The sequence below is a fragment of the Tachysurus fulvidraco genome, chromosome 5, assembly GCF_022655615.1.
Source record: "Tachysurus fulvidraco isolate hzauxx_2018 chromosome 5, HZAU_PFXX_2.0, whole genome shotgun sequence".
NCBI classification, from domain to species: domain Eukaryota; kingdom Metazoa; phylum Chordata; class Actinopteri; order Siluriformes; family Bagridae; genus Tachysurus; species Tachysurus fulvidraco.
Window position 1 is genome coordinate 21960261 of NC_062522.1, and position 23997 is coordinate 21984257.

Sequence of the window (23997 nt, forward strand, 5' to 3'; positions counted from 1 at the left end):
GCTCTTGGCGGGACAGAAAGTCTGCCACAGCCATCTGTGCACCTGGCATGTGGACCACCTGGAAGATAAAAGGCTGTAGAGATAAATACCAACAAGTGATCTGCGTGTTGGCATCCTTCATACAGTGGAACTACCGGAGTGGGGCATAGTCCAAACAGTGTGTAAGGACTGCCCACTTTATGGCCAGGCACTCCTTTTAACTCGTGCTGTGTTAAATCTCTCTCACTGAGAGCTTACAACTAATGTACAGCATGGGGTTCTCCTCACCCTCTACCACCTGGGACAACACGGTTGCCAACGGGCAGAGGATTCTGTCCATAAGCCACTGAAACATTGCTTGAACAAAAACATTGTTCAAAAACATTGGGCCAAATAATGTAGAAAAGGTTTTTCACAAGACATGGAGTCATGGGTATCTGCCAATATCCCTTTGTTAAATCCAATGTCGAATAAAAACTATCCACAGCTAACCAATTGAGCAGTTCAACAATTCAAGGCAATGGATTAGCATCAAATTTAGACACAGCATTGATTTCATTGAAGGACCTCTTGCACTGCAAACAGTAGGGCTTCCATAAACTTATCCCAATTAGATGCATCTTAGGAATCACGTGTATAAGCGTTTTATTAAATCATTAGTAGAGGCCATCAGTTTGTATGAATTGATTTAATGCCTAATAATTTGTACAGATCACTTAGTGTCCGTGACATAAACAAAGTGCCTTGATCAGTCAGGATCTTTTTCAGGATTAGTAAATTTGCCTCTAACTTGCTATGCGCTGGGATTGTGTGCTGAGACACAGATTGCAGATGTCGTGTTGCAAAGTCCACTGGAACTAATACAAACCCATACAGTACATCACCCTGTGCTGACTGCTCTAATGGCCCAACACGGTCCATCCCAATTCTTTCGAAGGGGACCTCAATTAGCGATATGCCAATAAAACTTGACCATTAGATATTTCAGTGTTTTTTCCCCAAGTTACCCATTTAACCAGACATCAGGTTACACTTTCTAACCAAGAATTGCGTTGATTCTTCTTTAGTTTGAGTGCCCTGTGTCACTAAGTATAGTCTATCTTTAATAACATAAAATTCAGTAAGGAGAGCTCAATGTCAGGCATGATTGACCATCGGTAGCTCTCACTTGGTCATTTGCATGCCGGAGCATCTCTTCATGCAACTATTCCATGGGGCAATGCCCCAGAGGCATTTCCTGGAGCGAGAAAGGGCCAGGGCCCTGTTCTCCCTCCAAGCTTATTTGACAGCACTGACATTGATGTGTCCAGCAGCACCTGTCCAGCCGAGCAATTCCCATATATATGGGTCTCGCAGGACCCAACCACACATATTTCATTCAACAATGAAGAAAATGTTGGCCACCAGCAGGTCAACCTGGGCCTCACTGGCCTACCTCTACGTGGCCAGTTTCCTGCACCTGAGCAAGAGAGGAAGTGTATACAGAATTGTAGGGGCAAATCCCAAACCTGTGGCATTGGTTTTTACAAGATTAGACCTCATTTCCATGCCGAGTATAGTAAGGAAAAACAGCATGGGTAGAAACAGTTCTACAGATACCACAATGTCATCATCCAGTCTCATATTGGCGAGTGGGAGGTGAGTTGGGTCTCTTGATCAGCTCCTGGTCTTCTGCCTGCATTTGCAACACCACCCAGATGAGATATTCTTGTCCAGTGACGCACACACAGTTCCAGGAACACTTGATGCTGGGTGGCATAGAGGCCAGCAAGGGATTTCACGAGGTCAGACGGTGTTGCTATGGTAACGTCAATCCTTACCAGCTTTTCCCGCAGGCACCGCCCTCCATTTACAAACCGGTGCTTGACCACACCATTTATTGTAGTGTTTGAAGTAGTGACCCAGCCAAAATAGCACATATTTTTCACATTTTAGCAAATGAAAACAGGGTTTCTTTCAAGTCCTTTTGTCTTGTGTTAGTGCTGGAGTGTGATCGCTCTTGATTCGTTTGTCGTCCTCTCCTTACCACTTTCCCCCATGTTTCCATCAGCTTGACACCTTTGCCCCTTTATCACCCCTCAGACTGCCACGGAAATGGATCACACACCTTGTGAAATGTCAATATAGATGTGCACGACATTGTGGTTGGGATACTACCTGGGCACTACTGTAATCACAGCTAACAAGAGATTTAACAGCGCAGTTGTACCTTGCTGGGGATTTCACTTATTGTCATGCTTCCAACTTTTATTAGATAGCAAGATAGAGCACTTTCAGTGTTAACAGGCAGAATGTGTTGCCCTGTTTCTCATCTTTTCACAATGCAGTGCACATCCTTTGATTGTGTCCCAGATAAAGTCAGTCCAACGTGCCAGTCTGAGGAGTGAACACCTCCATCAGGACCCCCGCCTCACCCACTTTCCTGCAAAATAGTTGGCCATGTTGATGCCTGATTACAAAAGAACTCAAATGAAACACTCCCCATTTTGTGGGCATTGCGTCGGAGAACTCGTTTCATCCAGCGCTGAATGTTTGAGCCAGTTCTCCGACACGCAAAAGCATCAGCAAACAAACTGAAAATTGGCATGCAATTTGTGCTTCAAAGTTTGCCCGAAAAACGCCAGCGATAAACTCAAATGATAAAACTTTATATTGTGGCACCATATTGGCTAACACAGGTCTTTCCTCCTGATTCCTCGGTGTTGCTATGGTAACGTCAACCCCCCCCACCACTGCGTCCCTGCACCCGTTGAAGAGCAGCTGCTGTTTTTTTCTCTCTCCCAGACTCTCCTTCCTGCTCACTGAGCTCACCGCTTCCCTGGATAATCTTGCCCCCTTTCTGTTGCAGATTTTGAATCTCTGCTGCCACACACTTTTGAGTCAGAGGGACATGTGTTGATAGCCCCAAGGTAGTCCTGCGTAATTGCTTGAGCCCACCTTGATTGATCTGTCCATGTTTTATCTGTAAACAAACACACACCATCTCTTTATGTTGTCGAAGGTGTCTAGTAACTAGTAGTAGTAGTCATCATTTTGAGTGTGTGTGTGTGTGTGTGTGTGTGTGTGTGTCTATACATTGTGTTCCAGGTGTGTGTTGCTGTGTTTTTTATACTATAATGTCTGTCTCTCTCTTTCTCAAGTGTTGGAGATTATAAATTAAGTCAAATATAAGAGCTTAATTTCCCCTGGTCCTGTAATCCTAATGCTCCTACAACTAGCTTTCTGTTTCTTCATCACATAAAGACAATGGCATTTATTTATCAGAGCTGCATGAAAACAAGCACAGATTTGGATGTGTGAAATGATGTTTGAACAAATCTGACTTTGATTCACGAAACCGCCGTACGACATCATGTCAACACAAGTTGATCCGAGTGCCAAGAGTATGCAAGCTCCATACACATTACACACACCCTTGACAAATAACTACAGAAATAAACCAGTAAAGTGAATAATTCAACAGGCTATACTGAGTTTAAGGTGATTTTATGTGTAATAAAGATTGGAATGTGCTATTTTACAGAGGCTAGAGGAAGGCCTCTTGTTACAGAAGATCCAAGTTGCCATTAGGAACAGATAAATAATTGAAGTGCCTAACGTAAGGCTACCAAATGAATATATTTGCATCTAACCCACTTTTGTCTTGTATCCAGGTCAAAGCTTCATGGTGTCTATTATTCACAAATGTACCTATTACCAAAATGAAGGACTAATGTATTGATGAAGATGCATGTGTACAAATTCCATGTAAACACTAAGTGGATAGCAAGGGTTTGCCGTGGGTTCATAGATTATGTATTTTCTACTATAATCAGAGCGTTATCGAAAAAGTGTGTAAAAATAATTGATCTATGTGAATCGATGTGTAAATTGCCCATATCTAAAATACTTAAGATAATTCCTCTCTACTATGTCATAATCGTTCACTGATTAACAGTATGCCTACCCCATTTGTCTCAGGCTTCTAATTCAATCTTATTTTATCGTAGCAGATTCAGTGGTCGGAAACATCAAATCATTGCCTTCAAAATTTAATCAGATTGTATTGTGTGGAAGTCTGAGGTTTACACACCCAAGACTGCTCTACTTGCTATAGCCTACTTGCTGTATTTGTTGATGATACTGGTGTTCATATTGATTATCTAACAGCAAGTCAGTCATTTTTCAGGTTGTTAGGTGGCATGAAGTTGACACTAAAGATCATTTAATAAAGACACTGTGAGTGGAATTAGCATACACTTGTTTTCCAATCAGATTTGTGACTTTGATGAATACGGGCCATTGTTTTATGTGATGTACTCATTTTCCCAGAGTTTGGTTTGCCTGTTGCATGTTGCAGCACTTTGCTGAGCCACCGAATTTTTGGTGCATGTTTTTGTGCCTGCACATGTATTGATTGTGTTCCAAGGTGTGTTGTCTTTACGTAAATACAGTAGCAACGTATTTGGATTAAACATGTTTCTTTTTCTGCAAAATACGTATCTGTATAGTCGCTGGCATGCACTGTGGCAATGTAATGATTGTGTGTTGGTGTTAAAGATACGAGTGTGTGTATCGTGACTGTTAAATAATGTATCTACTTCTTAGGGAATACTGCAAAGAGCTGGAGCTTTCTAGCAACAACACAGAGTTCCTGCACAACTTCATTGCTCTGATGGAGAAAGTAACTCCAGACTCCAAACAATGTGAGGCTTTTCTTGAGAAATTCTACCCCAGCACTGAGTAGCATGATGTATTTTCTGATTACAAAAACGTTCATAATAACCATCGAGAATCTTGACTGAATCAATAAAATACCCATTTAGATCAGCGATTCTCACCCAGCCAGGAATCTGTAAAAAATCAATTCCACAGACTCACTCTGAACATAATCTAACTATCCATATATTAGATAAATGTTGACAGAAATAATTTGCCTAAAAAAACAGAACACATTTAGTCCATGTCCACATATTTTAAACCATCTTGTATGAGTTACTGAAGTTTTTAAGTTTCAATCCAAGCGATCAGTCCAAGTGACTAATATTCACAAATAGTTCATAATAAATATTAACTTTGGCTAATGCTTCGTTGTGTTTTTAAGTTTCACAGACCCCATGACACATTTTTTAACCGCTGGTGTAGATCATGTTATTTTAGGCAACTTTAATCCCAGCATGTTTGTGAATCATCTTTTGAATCATACCTGTTATAACAAATACCAAGAGACTAATTTCCTGGATATTTCAGACATAGATTTGGCAATAAACAGGTGGTCCACTAGATCAACTGTATCGAATAATTACAGATTTTCTGTTTTAATCCAGTGGCCAGTAGGTCTGTCTTGTTGGTAGTTCATTTTTAACTCCTGACAGCATTTTGACTTTAATCGTGATTTTGTTATTTTCCCTGAACTGATAAACCAGACATTAATCAGTTCCCAGCAGTATTAATCAATGTTTTAAAGAGTCTTTCATGTATCCAACAAAGGTGATAACTTCCTGCTGCATAACCTGATCCTGGACACGGGCATTATCAGACAGCTCGTGGAGAAAGTGTGGAAAACCAAGGACCTCAACACGTTAGTGCAATTCAGCTACGTCCCCTGACACAACTATATATCTTACTTGAGAGGCCAGTCACTCCAAATAACATTTGCTGTGAGGTATAATTTGTGCTACACTCTTGTGTCTGTCTGTGTGCATTTGTTTCTTGTCCTCTAGGCATGGATTTTTGGCCGTTTTTGCAGCTACAGACGGAGGCATCACTCGTATTTTTCCCAATAAGTGAGTCTTCAGTTATCACACAACTTTGTAATTACAGGTTGACATGTATCTCATTCTCATTTAAACCAAACACAGCATGTTAGGTATTAGAGTACAGTTTAGGGATTTTTCTCAAAAGGTGTGAATTTGTATGTGTGTGTTTTTGTCAGAGCTGCTGAGACATGGGAGGAGGATCCAGAGCCGTTTAATGCCAGTTATTATCGCCGCAGTCTGGACAACAGGGGCTACATCTTTAGAGCACCCTATCGTAGCCGTGAGTAAACAAACTGAAACACATTATTGCACACACACACACACACACACACACACACACACACACACACACACGCATAAAGAGAAATATTTTTACTTTTTATAAAAATTGGTGTAAATTGTATCCAAAAGGGAGCTTAATCATATAAAAAGACATAGTGAATGTAAAGATGTAAAGGGGCTATTTTACATATTTAGGGAAGAGCCGCACTACTTAAAAACATGTTATGGACAAAAGTTTTTATTACACATATTATAATATTTTATTATACTATTTGTATTACAGTCCGTCTGTAAGATTCTTTTTATTATTAATATAAAGTTTATTTTTTTCATGTTATATGTTTTTTCCTTCTGTTTGTTGACTGGCATCATCAGATTGTCAGTCATATATTCCATTGAAACAAATGATTTCATCTTTGAAGTCGAATTTTATTTGTTTATTTCCTTACCTACTGACTTACTGACTTACCTACTACTTACCTACTTACTTACTTACTTACCTACTGACTTACTGACTTACCTACTACTTACCTACTTACTTACTTACTTACCTACTGACTTACTGACTTACCTACTACTTACCTACTTACTTACTTACTTACCTACTGACTTACTGACTTACCTACTACTTACCTACCTACTTACTTACTTACTTACTTACCTACTGACTTACTGACTTACCTACTACTTACCTACTTACTTACTTACCTACTGACTTACCTACTACTTACCTACTACTTACCTACTTACTTACTTACCTACTGACTTACTGACTTACCTACTACTTACCTACTTACTTACTTACTTACCTACTGACTTACTGACTTACTTACCTGCTTACTTACTTATTTTCCCAGCAAATGCAATCTTCCAGGATCAAGAGAATGATACAGTTGGCATCCTGGTCAGTACAGCAGTGGACATTACAGTGGGGTCTAGAAACATCAAGCCAGCTGGTAATTTCAGCATTATGTTACAGTGAATATTATGTCACTTACCTGGAATACGAATGTTTCTTCTACACAAAATTACCTATCAAACACATTGCACACTTTGTGTTCATTTCAAACCTGAAAAAGGTTTTGGTACATATTCAATTATTTACTTGTTAAATGTGTTATTTTTAACCTGTATGAATTTAATGTAAGTAAAATTAGAGTAAAATCCAAGCATTGCCATTGAGAGCGTATTGTGGCATCCCTTTAGGTTAAAGTCAACAAAATCCATTTGACAGATATTACACTCCTATTGGAAAGTTAGCTTAATAATATTCAAGATTGTCCAAAACTATCACTTGTAATAGAGTCACAATCAGATATCAGAGCTGGATATAAAAAGTGCCAGTATACGATAACAGATAACTCTAAAGCAGTTGCGTATAATTTGAAATTCATGTGACCACAAAGCTTTGTTTTAACATACTATAAAGTTTTAGGAGCTCCAAGTTAAAACAAAGCGTTGTGGTCACGTGGCGTTCAAATTATACGATACTTTGTTTTTTAAAACTATTTGTGTAGGCAGAACAATATGAAGGAATTTTGTTATATATTTAACATGTGGTTTTAAAGACTGTTAACGTGAGAGCTGTTATCTGTGGATGAATCTGGTGATCAAAAAGATCCCTTTATGATGTTTGATGTCTTCTTTCATAGTTTTATTGACATCCACCTCTCTCCCTCTCTCTCTCCCTCTCTCTCCCTCTCTCTCTCTCTCTCACACACACACACACACACACAGTTGTGGGTGTAAAGTTGGACCTTGAGGTTTGGACTTCGAAGTTTAAGTTCCTTGCCAGCAATCACACTGATAACACTCGACAGAGCTCTCAAATGGTAAAACACACTCATCCATATACTCTCCCTTTTTCAGATTACATTTGAATATGCATACCGCACATTCATAAAGTGTTCAGACCTCCTTCACTTTTCTAAATGTTGCAGCCTGATACTACAATCGTTCAAATTTGTTTGTTTCTCATTAAACTACACACAGTTCCCCATAATGACAAAGTGAAAACAGAATTCTGGAAATGTCTGTACATTTATTAAAAAGAAACAAACTGAAATATCTCATGAACATGAAGTATTCAGGCCATTAGGACATTAGAGTTGTCCCTAAGCCACAACTATGTTGTCTTGGAAGGTTAACATACTCCTGATTAGGCCTAAGGTTTAGACAAGATGCTGCATATTCTGCATCTATCCGTGCCATGACTGTACCAGTTCATAAATGACATGACAGGTACACATGGCGCAGTATCACTACAGATAGTGTAGGCTGTGTAGTGCGATGTAATGTAGCATCCACAGCAGACTGAACAAACTACTAAACTACAGCTAACACGAATCACTTATCCAGCCCATTCTCTTATGAATATTAATGTAGCCATAGTGGTGCTATATTAGTAGCCCTAAAATTTGCTTAGTCTGTGATCAACTGTTTTATTTCCCTTAGTCATTGATCACACACTTTCTCTGCTCGCTTCTCCTTCCATGAATCAAGGACTGTGTGAACAGTGCAAGAATAAAGACACTTGCATTTTACAAATCGCAGTTTTATTTGTATTGAAATTGAGATCAATTTAAAAACGATGGGCATAAATCCGATTTTATTTGATTAATATACATATGGTTTAAATCATTTCCTCAGTGTGGACAAACCAGTGACTGTGAGATGGACTGTGAGGCCCATGAGGTACGACCACACTCTCACATTCATTTTTTTTTTCCAAATGACCATATTCATTGATTTCTCACTGATATATTACCTTAGAAAATAGAAGATTGCTAGTTCTTACTTTTATCATTTTAATAGAATACAAGGTATGATGTAGTTATGATGTACAGTTGTCATTCATTAAATCCTGGACTACCTGTGCAGGACTTGCTGTGCTACCTGATCGATGATGGTGGCTTCCTCATCTTGTCCAATCAGATTCAAGACTGGAGCAAGGTCACGTGAATGTTTAAAACACACTTTTTCAAGACTTTGATTTGCAGAAATATGATCTCACTGTTTGCAGAGATTATTTCGTCCACAGACAGATTCTCAAGGTCTCGATTTCTCTTTATAGATCGGCATGTTCTTCAGCGAGGTGGACCCAGCTCTGATGTATCTGCTCTACAACAACTCCTTCTACAATTACATGGAGTCTTATGATTACCAGTCTGTGTGTGGACCTGTGCCTAACAGTAACACAGGGGCAGCACCTAGAGGAGTTTTTGTGGTGAGTTAACAAATGACTGTGAATAAACAAAACTAATTCATTCATGGCTGAATAAATAACAGCATGTTCATTTAAGATGTGAGGCTTTACTCTCAAACCGCGTTCTTGTCTTATAGCCCACCATTGCCGACCTGGTAAACGTTGCCTGGTGGACCTCAGCTGCTGCATGGTATGAGACAGAATGAGTGTAGAGTGTTTGTAATAGATTCATACAAACATTGCTAATATTATAGACTGTATTTTCAACTCTGGAGCTAACCCTGTTTATTGGATTGGTCCTCCAAGTGAGACTTAAGTTATATTTTGCTAGGTTTATTAATATGCTGTAGGGTTCTTTTTAAGCAGACGTTAAGTCAACCAAGCCTGTCATACATCAGTGTGTATGCTCTGTGAGTTTTCACTGACAAGAAGTAACGTTTTTTCGTTTATCTCGTACTGGGTCTGTTAATGTCCATCGGTTATCCAGAACACAGTGTGTCAGTTGTGTCAAACAGATCTGTATCGTCAGCACTACACTATACATCACACTCAATATTTAGAATTTAATACAATATTTTTGTAATTGTTTATCTACATGAGGTTGTTTTAGTCCGTTTTCTTGTCCTTTTCCTGTAGGTCTCTGTTTCAGCAGTTACTTTATGGTTTTGCCTACCATAGCTGGTTCATTACAGGTATGTTCAATAAACAGCTTACACAGTCAACTCCAGAACTCTTGGCACAATTTATGCAATCGAGTTATTATTACAGACTCAGCATTTAGAAAATGTATATTAAATACACACTGTATGGTCAAAGATTTGGGAACAATGGACCGTCCAACCCATATGTTCTTCCCCAATCTTTTGACACAAAGTTGGATGCACAGGATTGTCTAGAATGTCTTTTCGTGCTATACTATAGCATTACAAGTTCACTTCACCGAAAATAAAAGGCTGAAAAAGTTCAAGATATGGTTTACCAAGGAAGAACTCATGTATCCTGAACAAAGCCCTGACCTCAACCCCACTAAACACCTGTAGGATGAACTGGCAGATTCCATCACAATCTTCCAATCATTGGTCCAACACCTCAACCACTAAGCTAACACATCCCACAAAATTACCATGAACTTGAATGACCTGACCTCAGTAACGATCTTGAAGCTGAATAAGAACAAGTCCCAATAACCACACTCCTAAATCTAGTGGAAACCCTTCCCAGAAGAGTGAAGGTTATTTGAACTGGTATTCTCAAATATTCTCTTTATATTCCGTTACCTTTCACCATTTCATGTTTGTCTAAGACATTTGGGGATCTACCTGCATTACCATGAACAAAACGACTTTCAGCAAAAACAGAGTTGTTGAGCTGCAGAAGTTACAGTCACAGAAACAGTAAATACATTAGCTGTTAAAATACCATGAAAAGTAATCAGAAACTATTAGGGGGAAAAAAGGTGACCGCATACAAGGAAAAGTCCCCATGATAATACTGTCTAACATGGATTATGGATTATAAATATTTAGCAGCTATTGGTTTGGGAGTTTATTGTGGAGATTGATGGTATTGTTGCAGAACGTTTTAGGACAGAATCAGTCTGCATTTGTCAGGAGGATAAGACCTGGCTTTTAATAATATTTTTAAACCTGCATCAAATATTTGTGTGTGTGTGTGTGTGTGTGTGTGTGTGTGTGTGTGTGTGTGTGTGTGTGTGTGTGTGTGTGTGTGTAGATGAAGCTGATGCAGCAGAGGGCATGGACCCGAGAGAAACTAGCTGTGTCACAGTACAGAAGCAGTTCTACTTCGGGAACATCAGCAGTAGCTACAGCATAGTTCAAGACTGTGAGAACTGCTCCAGGTCAGATGCATTGTCTGTTTTTTTCTGTATTTTATTTACGCTTACACAAGTACACGATGCTACAGCACTCTACACTCGCCGACGACTTTATTAGAAACATCTGTACACACGATCGTTCATGCAATTATTCAATCAGCTTATCGTGTGGAAGCAATTTGTGTAGATATACGTCAGGTTTAATGTGCACATAAAACATGAGAATAAGCAAAATATCATCTCAGTGATCTCTAATCACTGCTCAAAAGATCAGTCAGATTCCTGTTTTTTTTTGATGACGTCTGACAAACCCAGTGTGGCTGTTGTAGCCCATCCACCTACAGGCTCGAAATGTTGTGTTCTGAGACGCTTTTCTGTTCAGCACAATTTTAATTAGTGCTTATTTGAGTTCCTGTCAGCTTGAACCAGTCCAACCATTCTCTTCTGACGTTTCCCATCGAGAAAGCTATTTCCTGTCACAGAACTGCTGCTTGCTGAATGCTTTATAGTTATTTGCACCATTCTGTGTACTTTAGATTATAGACCTTGTTTTTCCATCCAACTTTCCATTTCTGCTGTTTGATTGAAACATTACCTGAAACCTTTGGCTTATTTATATCTGGATACATTTGATTGGCTGAGTAAATAGTTGCATGAATATCCAGATGTAGAAGTGGATAAAGTGGATGGTGAGTTTAAGTAGGTCTTTGCTAACCTGAACATTTTAGACATGGTAAAATAAAGGTAACACATTTCTAAAATGTTTCTGCTCCACAGGTTGATCCATGCCAAGAGATTAAACAACACCAACTTGCTGTTTGTGGTGGCGGAGAAGCTGCCCTGCAACACATGTAGTTTAGAGAAACTGTCTCAGGGGGAGAGAGAATGTATCCTTCCACAAATGATGACATTTAACTGAGGTTTGGGAGCTGGAACGGTACTTCTACCATATGTACCAACAATCTGCATGTATTCATTTGTGTGCGGTGGATGCAGCACCTAACAATGGGCATTAGGTTGGAATACCTTTCGGCTGGGACAACAGTATATCACAGGACACTACGCACACACACGCACACACACACACACACACACACACACACACACACACACACACACACACACACACACACACACACACAAAACCTCCATGGATACAAAGACAACGTCTACCAAATCTTCAGACATTATTCCAAGCTAGGAATAAACCAGGGACCCTGGAGATGTCATGGTTGGCTGTTGCAGCATCGTGACACCAAATTTGGGAACTGTAATGTTCATTCAGTGTGAATTTCTTAACACAGACATTGACTTCAATCAAATGTATTTAAAACACTTTGTGTCTCTCTTACTAATGCGTAGGTATATTCGAGCGGCCAGTTTAAGGTTTTTTTTTTTTTTTAGGTCAGGTTTGGTATTTGGTAGGTTTGGTATAAAACGGAAATAGATTCCCATTCCTGTAGCAAAGAAAAAACATTTTTGAAAAAGTTATTAAACTTTCTAAATAAGCATCTTGATAAATCTCTTGAAAACAATCATCATGAGAACTCCCTTAACACATTTCCAGTAAAACAAGACCCATGTCTGGATGTCCAACCACCTCGGTATAGAAAAGGACCCTCTACTTGTTTTGATTACAACATTGCAGTACGTATACATGCAGAAACATACACACAAACACACAAACACACACAGACATAAAGATATACACAAACTCCAACTTTTGACTGAACTACAGAAATACATTCACAAGTAATGAGTATTTATTTAATAATTATGTATTTATATAGAATTCGCTTCCACTATTTTGCAGGAGAACACTACAGATTGTGGGCGAGGACACTCTTTCCGCCCGTCCATCCAAACTTTACTCATCCTCCAGCTCCTTCTCCTGGCACTAATGGCCTGCCCTCAAGTTCTGCCTTTCTCTCTTTAACTCCCTCCACTGCCCATCTCCCAACTCCTTGCCCTAATTCTCATATTTCTCCCTTCCCTTCCCTTGCTCTAGTCATAGGAATTAAAGGGACTTCCTGATGCCCCCATATGGAAGCCCGGCATACTGCATCATCCACTTTGCTTCACAGGTTGCTGCTTAATGACCGGTGCAGAACTTGTCAATCAGCAGCTTTTCCGGCAGGAGCCTGACGTTTCCTTAAGGGGGAAGCAGCATAAGAAGTCAAAATGTTGAAATTTAAGAAGTATACAGGCCACGCAAGGAGAAAAGCATCCATCTAGAACCGTCTAACAAAATAGAAGTAACGTTGAAGAAATTGGAAATCCCTTCCCCAGTTCCCGGTGGTACAGCCTGCCTTTACAGATGTTTGTGTAGGAAATGCATTTTATCAGACGCTCTTCTTTACAGTTTAAGCCATCCTCTTCACTTCTCCTCTTCATCCTTTGACTCGAATTGCCTAATTTGACACGGGGCTACAGAACTTTCTGCCATTTTCTAGCAATCAGTAAAATGATCACAAAACTTACGTTCAATTAAAACAAAACAAAAAAAACAACAACAGTAAGAACCTGTGAGTATTTAAAACATACCTCCATATGTTAGGATATAACCAGAGCAGAAAGAGGATAGATATAACTTATTTTAATCATTTCTCATTTGTTTATATATGCACTAGATCTAATTCTTGCCAAAATGAGATAGACTTGTGATGTGGTCTTATTTTCCTAGCCAAATAAAGAGGAAGAGAAAAAAAAGGGGGGGGAATGCCTTGCAGAAAGAAAGCAAGACCTCGTAGGCCTGGATTTCATTTCGTCTCTTTTTTTCTTTCATTAGTCATAAGGGCTTCAGTACGTATATCATTTTGTTCGTCATTTCAGAATACAAAGTGAAGCTAAGAAATGGTTTTAATCAAATATGGGACTTGACTTTAAGTGTCGTGGTGACTATCCAGTGTTTGGAAACGATTGGGGACTTGCAGCTTGATCTCTGCCATCATCAGTTGTGCATTCTGTGTAGTCGGTGTGTGTGTGTGTGTGTGTGTGTGTGTGTGTGTGTGTGTGTGTGTGTGTGTGTGTGTGTGTGTTTACAGGGTAGCCATTTTACACCAATGTGTTTTCAACAGTCGCTGTTTCAGCAGACTGGTTTGACCTGGCTAACAATCTGTTAGTGAACATTAAAACAGTAAATATATTGTTTGCTTTTCAAGGTTATTCTTATCATTTAGAGGGAAAATATTTATGGCTCAAGCTTGTAGTGGAGACTCAGACATCAGTTTTTTGTTTTTTTTTATTTTATTTATTGTTGTATTGATCTAATGAAAATCTTGAGGGCCCGTCTCCTCCAATATTGTTTTTTTTTTTTTTCTCTGTGTTGTGCCTTGATGCACATCTGTATCTTTACAGAGTAGATGCTCCACTTTATAAAGGTAGGGAATCTTCTCATGCTGGCACGTAGAGTGATTATTGACTGTACAGCTACAACATGTACAATATATAGATCACCTCAAACAGAGACCTCACTGATTTTTAAGTATATGCATTTATATTATTAGTATATGAATTGCCATAGCTTTGAGCTTAAACTTGAAGTAGACTGCTGTCATGATGATGCGCTTCTGCCTGTGCAGGCGTTTTACTTTCACCCTAGCTTTAGTTCTTCAACACCTTTACTTATGTATAAAATGACAGTTTGTAAGTCTTAGTACTTTAAAAAAAAAAAAAAAAAAAAAAAAAGGTAAAATATCTCTTGATCAAATAATCATGGTCTGGTTTCCATTTCTTTAGATGTTTCCACAGAAGCAGCCGATATTATTCTAGTGAACACTAACAAATCTGATCACTGCTTAATACACTGTGGAGTCCGCTCTATAAGTGAATGTTTAGAATTAAATAGTTGAGTATCTCCTTTCTCTCTCTCTCTCTCTCTCTCTCTCTCTCTCTCTCTCTCTCTCTCTCTCTCTCTCTCTCCCCATTCTTTTTATTCAGCTATGAATATTCAGTATGTAGGGCGGGCAATTTGGTGATTCTCCATCACCAGGTCATAAAGCTCTTTGCATATGTGTATGTGTAAGCGTGCGTCTGGACCCGTGTATGTGTCGTCACGTCGTCTGCTACCAAGGCACCCAGTTTATCCAGGATGTGTTTGAACAGGTGTCAGAATGAAAAAACGGTGATTTAATTATTACAGCGTCTAAGGTGTATTGCCAAAAAAAAAAAAAAAAGAGTAATCTCTCCCATTTTCCATGTGTTTGTCTCCAAGTCAGTTCTTAAAGCTTGGTCACATTTACCTTTGGTTTGGGCTGTTCTGCTCTCTTCCCACCCATCTCTTTATACATCTGTCTGCCTGGAGTCACAGTAGCTGAAGAAAGCATGTGCTTGATTAAAAGCATACTCATAAACTACCCCCAAGGCCCCCCCCCAAACCCCGTGCCTGCATTCACAGTGCGTAATGAGCGATGTAATTGACTGTTACATGAACAGCATAAACTCATAAAATAACAGATTTTTTTTAATTGGTTTGTAATTGCTTCTTCTTTTAAATATCAGCCTTCCATCACCACCAGTGCTAAACAATCGTAGCGCCACACAGAGCGTTTGGTGTAAAGGTCAGTTATTAATCGTTATTAATAGTTAAGGAGCGTGCATAAACACAGGCCGTACCCTAATAGCTATGTGTCCTTTCACTATTCGTATACCGTTATGACCTGATCCCACATCGATATTAGACGCACAGCACTCGCTCCTCTAACTAAAAGATACCAAACTCTCCCATTTACACATGAACACATGCACAGGGAAATATATGCTTATACATGATAATAATCTGATAAGTCTAGAAGAGTTAATGCCTTATTCTTTGTCCTGTTGTGAAACACATCCAAACTTTGCCTCTTTGATTCGTTTTACAGAAAAGAAAAAAAAGAACTTACTCTTGTCCTAATATTGAAAAAAAATATATATATATATATATGTCAAAGCTGCCTACAAGATGCTCAGACATTTTGGCTAGACACTGAAATTAAACTGTGAGTGTGCGTCTGTGTCACTATTCCACATACACTGGAACAGAGGTTTGTGTTATTCAGTGGTTTAAAAAAAATTTTTTTTTGCCAAAAATGGTGTTTAAAAAAAGATAAAAGGAAGAGGTAGCCTGGAGGGGAGATGTCTGTCCCATGATCCACCTTTAAGGGGAGGGTCTTTTTTTGTCAGGGCTGCTCCCTCAGCCTTTCCTCTCCTTTAACAACAGAGTAGGTGTGCTTCAGTGGGAGAGCCGCGTGTGTATGTGACTCTGTAGTCCTTAGTCTGGTGCTCTGTGACAAATGTGTGAAAAAAAATAAAATAAAGAAATAAAAGAAAAAAGAAGTAATCCGTCAAAGGTGAAACTGAATTTAACATTTAAGTGAGGTTTAAAAAAATAAATAAATATAGGAACACAGTACTGCTGATAATCATGAGTTTGAGGTCTGACATCACAGTGGGAGTTTCTTCAGTTTGTTTGTTGGATTGTGTGTGTGTGTGCGTGTGCGTGTGTGTGTGTGTGTGTGTGTGTGGAGCTAACATCACTGGCTCTTTGGACACTGGTCTATGTTGCTCCATTTTTTTGTACAGAAGAAAAAAAAAAGATAAGGGAAACATTTGTAAAATATTGTGTCTGTGACTCCTTGTAAAATATTTTCAAATTGTTTATTACAGAGAATCGGTTATTAAATAATGTTCATATTTTTCACTTCAGGCCAGTGTGTTGTGCTTATTTTTTTTTTTTTAATGCGCAATCACAGTTGTGTTCTTCGGTACTATATACACAAAATCATTCACACGTTGTGTCATACGTCAATATTTTGGTGAGTTTCCGATCAGATAAACGATCAGTGCTGAAAAAAATCTCAGTCTGGGCTGTGTGTTTATTCATGGTGTGATTTTGACATTAAAATACAACATAAACATTAAGAAAATATTTCGGGTAAAGCAGCAGAAAAGGTGGATAACACAGATCTTATTAGATGATTATGATCTAAAATGAAGTAAATCGAATGTGTGCATGTTATTGAAAAGGCTGGCACCCAAGTGGTGCAAGGTTTCACTTAGGCGAGGGATTTTGCTTTTTCTATGCGACATAGAGAGACCTGGATAATGAAGTAAGTAATGGGTAGGAACTAAACTGGCATGAGAATGAACATACCATTTAATCGGAATAAAAATCAATATATAAATCACCCCACAGTTAAAGGTGATGTGGCTATTAGTGTTTAGATTACAAAAGTGTGTGCAAAAACTCAAGAAGAACTTTATGCCAAGTCACGGGGTCGTCAAGGTAACAGGGATGCCCGGCCCCCTTCATCACCACCACCTTGTGATTGGGCAGATTCTTCAGATTGTTTAGTGACAGTTCGCCTAGCTGAGTGTCCTGATCTCCATACACGATAAGAGTGGGGACCTATGAAAAAAGAGTAAAATCTCAGGCAGGACTTGTGCACCTCAGAAATAGACTTTAGAATTAATAAATATGTTAAACCCATAATAACGATGCCATATTTAATACAAAATTATGCAACAATGTTCAGAATTGAGCGGTTTTCTTTTTAAATCCTATGTACACAAACTATTTATAATTTAATCTTATACTATAATAAGCTATTATTATATTATCTAATGGCGAAATAACTCAATTCTGTAACTTTAAACAATGAGTAATCTTATTAAGATTATTAATAATTATGGTTTATAGTCTGTCTAAGTATGAACTAGACATAAAAAAGGCTTCCATTGAAAGTTGAAAGGTAGTAAAAGGGTTTGGGGAGAAACTGGAGGCAGGAACAGCAAGTTGAACATCTAGCTGCTTCTGTAAATATCAGGTAATGTCATAAACATCACATATGGAATTTTCATTTGGGAACCATAGAAATGCAGGAAGTTCAGTCCACTATAGAACCAAAGCTTTCATCATCTTCCATACTTCCTTTTATTCTGGACCATCAGGGCAGTTTCTTTCAGAGCTAGTGGAATGTTTCAAGGTCAACACCAGGGTTCGTAACTCATCTGAAATGGTTGCCCTGCCTCACAATAATCTTCAATAGTGACAATACAATAGTCTATTAAAAAGGAGAATCACTGAAGTGTTGATAATTTCATCATTAAATTACTCAAGTGCTGATATTGATGGTGTGCAAAGGGACAAGTTTTTGTAATTTCAGTCCCATCATCTCACGAAGGAATTCTGACCAATCAAAATATTCCCAAAAAATGTTCCCAAATCCCACCCTCTCCTGCAGTTATTTTTGTTTGTATCTGGGATATTTTTCATATATTTAATTGGTTCTATTTCCCTAAAATATGAAAAAAAAAAAACTAAATTAACACCTCACATAAACCACAGTGATACTGAAGATAACGAAGATGAATAAAAAAACGCTTGGACACAGGTCTGTTATGGTCAGCTTCTCACCTGCAAGATCAGAGAGCCTGATAGATTTACTAAAATACAGTGACAAAAATACCTTTGGCAAGCATCCCTACAACATCCCCAACGACAGTACCCAAAGCTAACACAACCTACTGACTAAAAACAAAGTTTGGCCACATGTCTAACCTTAGTCTGCAAATTAGCATAACCGGTGTGTTTGTTTTCAGGTGTGATGCCTTATGATTAACCGTACCATTGAATCATGTTTGAAATCTAATTTGTTCCATCCTGTATCCTGTTTAATGCTACCATTCTGTTATTGAGGTTTCTGAAACTAAGCTTCACAGGTGTAATGGCTACAGGATTTCTTCACAGATGGCTCAGTTCAAGCTAAACAGGTTGTTATTGTTGCTTCCTATGCACCAAGTATGAGTCAATTGTGCCAAGTTGGAATTTCCCGGCGTTTCAGTACGATCAATACTGGATTGCATGATCAGGTTACAGATTTGAGCAAACCATGTAGCTGAACAAACCTCTCAAATAAAGTTAAGAAAACACAGTTAAATCAGGTCATCATTCAAGGCTTCTGCACCAAAGTCCTGCCAGGTAATATCGGTGTGTGTGTGTGTGTGTGTGTGTGTGTGTGTGTGTGTGTGTGTGTGTGTGTGTGTGTGTGTGTGTGTGTGTGTGTGTGTGTGTGTGTGTGTGTTTTACCTAGCTTCTCTCATAACTGTTTGACACAGTCCTCTCTTCTGCTTTAAGAGTTGCCTAGAGGATTTCTGTACATACAGTACTAGGCCTGCAGGTATGAGCCATTATATTACTAGAGATTAGGAGAAACTGTGTTCTGTCTTAAGGATATGCAGTCGCAAAAAACCCTTAGAATAAACTGGTTTTCTGCAGTAATTTGCCAAAAAATGTGATCCGATTCATGATTCCTAATTCACAACAATAGACAAGCACAATGTGCTTAAGCCGATAACACACAAACAATTTGAATTTCTTTTGACTTTACTGAACACACCTATTAAACATTCCCAGTGCTGGAGGAAAACGTAAGTGAACCCTTAGAGTTAGTAGCTGGTCGAACCCCCTTTGGCAGCAAGGACTTCAAGCAAGCCCTTTTGGTAGCTCTGGATCACACCTGCGCAATGTTCTGGAGGAATTTTTGACCATTCCTCTTTACAAAACTGCTTTAGCTCAGACAAACTTTTAAGATGTCTGGTGTGAACAGCTCTCTTGAGGCCGCTCCACAGCATCTCTTTGGGGTTGAGGTCTTAGATCTGACTGGGCCTCTCCAAAAGGAGTATTTTTTTTTTCCTGAATCCAGTCTGTGGTGGATTACTTCGATTCTTAGGGTCTTGGTCTTGCAGTATTAGCCAACTTCTACTAAGATTAAGCTTGTGGATGCCCCTGAGATTATATTGCTGGATATTTTGGTAAACTTGAGAATTAATTTTCCCCTCGATGATGGCAACTGTTCCATGCCTTGAGGCAGTGAAGCAAGCACAAATCATGATGTTCCCTCCACCATACTTCACCGTTGGGATGATGTTTTGATGTAGGAAAGCTGTGCCCTTTTTGCACCATACATACTGCTGAGTATTCTTCTTGAAAACTTTTGTTTCATTAGCTAAGTTTGCCAAACTTCAGGCGCGCAGCAATGTTTTTTCAGGAAAGCAGTGGCTTCCTCCGTGGTGTTCTGCCATAGACACCCTCCCTGTTCAAAGACTTGCATATGATAGATTCATGAACAGAGACGTTTGCCAGTACCTGTGATGTCTTTAAGCCTGTAGCTGTTAATCAGGGCTCTTCTTTACCTCATTGAGAATTCTGCGTTGTGCTTTAGGAGTCATCTGGGCTGGGCACCCACTTCTAGGAAGAATAGCCACAGCACTAAACTGTCTCCATTTATAGACAATTTGTTGACAAACTGTTGACTGCACTGTGAATGTTTATTGGGTGTGTTCAATAAAGACACAAGAGATTCAAAGTGTTTGTGTGTCATTTGCTTAAGCACATTGTGTTTGTCTATTATTGTGAATTAGACAACAATAAGATCACAGTTTATGGTGAAGTACTGTGGAAAACCAGCTTATTCCAAGGGCTTCACAATTTTTTTTGAAACTGTAATTATGTGGCATTGTAGGAATGAATAAGATATTGTGGAGGAAAAATGTTGCTTGTTCTCCACATTTAATAGCGGTCATATGATATGGGAGACATGGCTACTGGTAGAGAATTGACCAAGACCAAATTAAAGAGAAAATATAGGAAAACAGTGTGAATGTGGCACAGATGGGACGTTTTAAAGGCCACCCACATGGGGTCAAAGTCACAAGCTGAAATATTCCACTAGTTTTGAAGGAAATTTTCCTGAAACAAAGACGAAAGCTGTTACAGTTCAATTGTACAATGATGGAAAATTATCTGAATGTGGACAGCACTCATGCATGCAGAATTATTGCAATCTAATTATATTATTAGAACCATTTTTAGCATTTCCTATTATTATTGTACTCCTTCCTAAACAGGAAATTATCGAAATGGTGGCTGGCCAATTACGAGGTCAAGCCAAGTTTGAGATGTTTATCACAGTCATTATAGGCATTGCATCCCATAACACACAAACATGCATTCACACAAACAAACACTGACCTGTATAGCCTTGTACTGTTCGGCCTGGAACTTGTCCGTGCAGATGGGAGCTACAGGAATATAGGCTTTCAATTGCTCAGAGTGCTGGAAGAGAAAGGGCAGCGAATACATGCCACTGAGAGAGGGGCTGATCACCACTACAGGCCCAGTGTTCAAGCCATCACACACCTGCTTCAGAAACTCAGCAGGGGCCGGTTCACCCACCACTGCAGGTGCTTCTGCTGCCTTTGACTCACCCAGGCCTATACAAACAGAAAAAAATGCAAAAATAATGTAGCATGGCATTTAATTGGAAAGAACAAGTGATGACAAGTCAAATGTTTTATTTAGTGAAACTAAACAATGACAAGATAGCATGGAAGCAAATATTTTGCTCTTCCTTTAAAATCCTGCCTGTCTCAGATGCTAGAGCTTTTCTCCTGGTCTTCCAGTGAACAGGGTGGAGATGGTTTTCCCACCACAAAACAAAGATCCACCCAATTACTGTTCAGCTTAGGAAAGAAGCACTTCCAGCAGCAGAGGTTAAACAATCTCTGCTCAGTTCATCCATAGGTCATAATTCTACCTCTGCCAGAACTCTGAACAAGTCAGGTGCTCCCTAGCCTTCTCCTGCAGGGTCAATACATAATATACTGAAGGTTCCATTCTCCCAGATTGAAGCTACTGTAATGAGAGCTTGCCACGTTCTGGATTTGCAAACACCTTTTTAGTGCACAACCACTCTTTAACGGTCTGGCTCCCCTTCCAGAAAAAAAATCATGCTGTTCTCAAAAATCACCATATCCTCCTCGCTGTGGAAGGATAGGGTTGCTAACAATCCTTGTCATCCAGCTGACACATGAGTTGCTGGGCAAACCTCCTAAACCTCAAGCTTGTGGAAATGGTCGAGGACAAACCTTACTCGGTGCCCACTGACTAATTGCTCCCAGCATTTGGATTCCTGCTATATGCTGCCTCTCTGTAGACACTAAAATCTGAAGTACCCCATCTGATTACAGTTGGGGCATGCAACTCGGGACACCAGTCTGTGTCTTCTTCCCTTTGCCCACTGTTGCTGCCATCACCACCCAAAGGAGAGGGAACATTAACACCTAAATCCAATAAAATATCCATCTCTTCTGTCAGCTGGTGCAACTCAGCCACTTTTTGGTTTTAATGCTCATAGAAATACATATAGGGCCAAGCTGTCATGGATCACCACTGAAAATAATAAAGTCATTGGGAACACCTACCACCATTGTTCCCAATGACAAACCACGGACTCCCATTGCTCATGGTTTGTTCTACCCACAACTCTGTTTTGGAAGAATTCACATGTAATAAAAACACGCTTTCTTTAAATTTCTACCAACTTTTCGCTGTTTCATTTTTGGCTGTGGTCTTGAGAAAGTATAGTAATTTGTAAACGCATAAAAGGTTTGCTTTGTGTGTGGTACCATAACAAAAGAGGATTTTCTTTCTAAAAGAAGATATTCTGATAATATATATATACATTATTAAACATTATATAGAATAGAATATAGAATACATTATGTTGTAAGTGAAAATATTCAGCTGAAAATATGATATGCAAATGATTGTGATGAATACATTAATATAATGTAATGCAACTTTAGAATACGAATGTTGAGAAAAAATAAAAACAAATAGCCTAGTGTTGACATAGCCATTATCCTTCTACTGTAAGGGCAAATTTACGCTCTTCTAAACAGGTTTCTACTGCAAGATTTTTTTTACTTTTTGAGTGATAGATAGATAGATGGTTATTGCACAGGGTACAACGAAATTAAGTGTCTGTCCTTATGGTGCATAAAGTAGTAAAAAGAAACCGATCGATTCTTTACTGTTATTGCACAAACAAACAAACAGACAGACAAACAAACAAACAAACAGACAGACAGAAATATTGGTGCTAGTGGTCATGTAAAGAAAGGTAAAGCCATTCTGTGTGCATGTGTGAGTCACCTGGCAGGTCTATAGCCAAGGCCCTGTATCCAGCTGCAGCCAGAGCGTTCAGAGAGCCGATAGTCAGCCAGTTCTTTGAGGAGAAACGGATTCCATGCAGCAGCAAAACACACAACTTCTGCTCTCCAGCTGTGGGAAAAGCCTCACGGTAAAACAGAGACTGGCTGCACATCGCCACACTCACCCGTCCCTCTGTTATTGTAACCGCAGACATCCTGTTGGACTCCTGTGTGATCAAGACTGTAAGAGTCGTGCAGTAGAGTTTAATAATGATCCTCACACTTATAAACACAGAGCAAAGTTCACATCAACACCACTCCTGAACCACACGAACATTTATGTCGATGAAATGATTAACAGTTCGTTAATCAGAGAAGTAGTATCTAGAAGTAGTTTTACGGGATGAAACTATCAACAAACTGCTAAAAAGTATGCAAAATAAATAATATTTCTCGACGCTCGTGAACGCGAGAACCGGAAGAGACAGAAAAAAAAAGAAAGTGGACAAAGGCGGCCTCTAGTGGCTGATAGGAGAACAACAGCTTAGTGCAAATGTATTTTGTTTGTCGGCTTGTTTTTGTTTAATGAATCAACAACTGTATAAATATTGGTTGTAAACAAAATATTTGCCAAAGGATATAATATCCAAGGGTTCCTTTATAGCCAAACATAATAAAGTGATAAAAACAAACTCCTTAACCATTTAATAAGAAAAACAAAGAGAGAAATGAAGGAAAACTGACACATGAATCACTTACATACGACACATCTGACCTTCATGCATAAACACCTAATTGTTTGCATGCAATGAGAGTCTTTTTGTTACTGGAGATGGATAAGGAGAAAAATAGATGAATATTCACAACCATGAATAAATTAAATTTATAAAAAATAAAATACATTAAAAATAATTAAATGTTTGGGATGAAAAATAAATTAAATTTAAAAAACAATAGCCTTACCAGTGCATTACTTAAAGTTT

General features: G+C 38.9%; 2 protein-coding genes across 3 annotated transcripts in view; one reads left to right on the forward strand and one right to left on the reverse strand.

Annotated features, from left to right (window-relative positions):
- cacna2d2a (calcium channel, voltage-dependent, alpha 2/delta subunit 2a) overlaps nt 1–16723 on the forward strand; it is a 209966-nt gene extending 193243 nt beyond the window's left edge. For both annotated transcript variants that reach the window (XM_027147165.2, XM_027147166.2), the window contains 16 exons: nt 2828–2888; nt 4567–4664; nt 5449–5539; nt 5682–5744; nt 5894–5997; nt 6857–6955; nt 7737–7831; nt 8649–8693; nt 8880–8951; nt 9073–9225; nt 9342–9394; nt 9841–9896; nt 10936–11062; nt 11816–11925; nt 12606–12685; nt 12852–16723. In XM_027147165.2, the coding sequence (XP_027002966.2) occupies nt 2828–2888; nt 4567–4664; nt 5449–5539; nt 5682–5744; nt 5894–5997; nt 6857–6955; nt 7737–7831; nt 8649–8693; nt 8880–8951; nt 9073–9225; nt 9342–9394; nt 9841–9896; nt 10936–11062; nt 11816–11925; nt 12606–12685; nt 12852–12974 (1430 nt within the window). In that variant the 3' untranslated portion in view covers nt 12975–16723. The remainder of the gene's footprint in view (nt 1–2827; nt 2889–4566; nt 4665–5448; nt 5540–5681; nt 5745–5893; nt 5998–6856; nt 6956–7736; nt 7832–8648; nt 8694–8879; nt 8952–9072; nt 9226–9341; nt 9395–9840; nt 9897–10935; nt 11063–11815; nt 11926–12605; nt 12686–12851) is intronic.
- Nucleotides 16724–16875: 152 nt separating this feature from the next.
- abhd14b (abhydrolase domain containing 14B) lies at nt 16876–23507 on the reverse strand. The gene is made up of 3 exons (XM_027147172.2): nt 23016–23507; nt 21051–21292; nt 16876–17426 (listed from the first exon to the last, which is right to left on the reverse strand). The coding sequence occupies exons 1-3, from the start codon at nt 23227–23229 to the stop codon at nt 17244–17246; spliced, it is 639 nt and encodes a 212-aa protein (XP_027002973.1). The 5' UTR covers nt 23230–23507; the 3' UTR covers nt 16876–17243.
- Nucleotides 23508–23997: the final 490 nt, after the last annotated feature.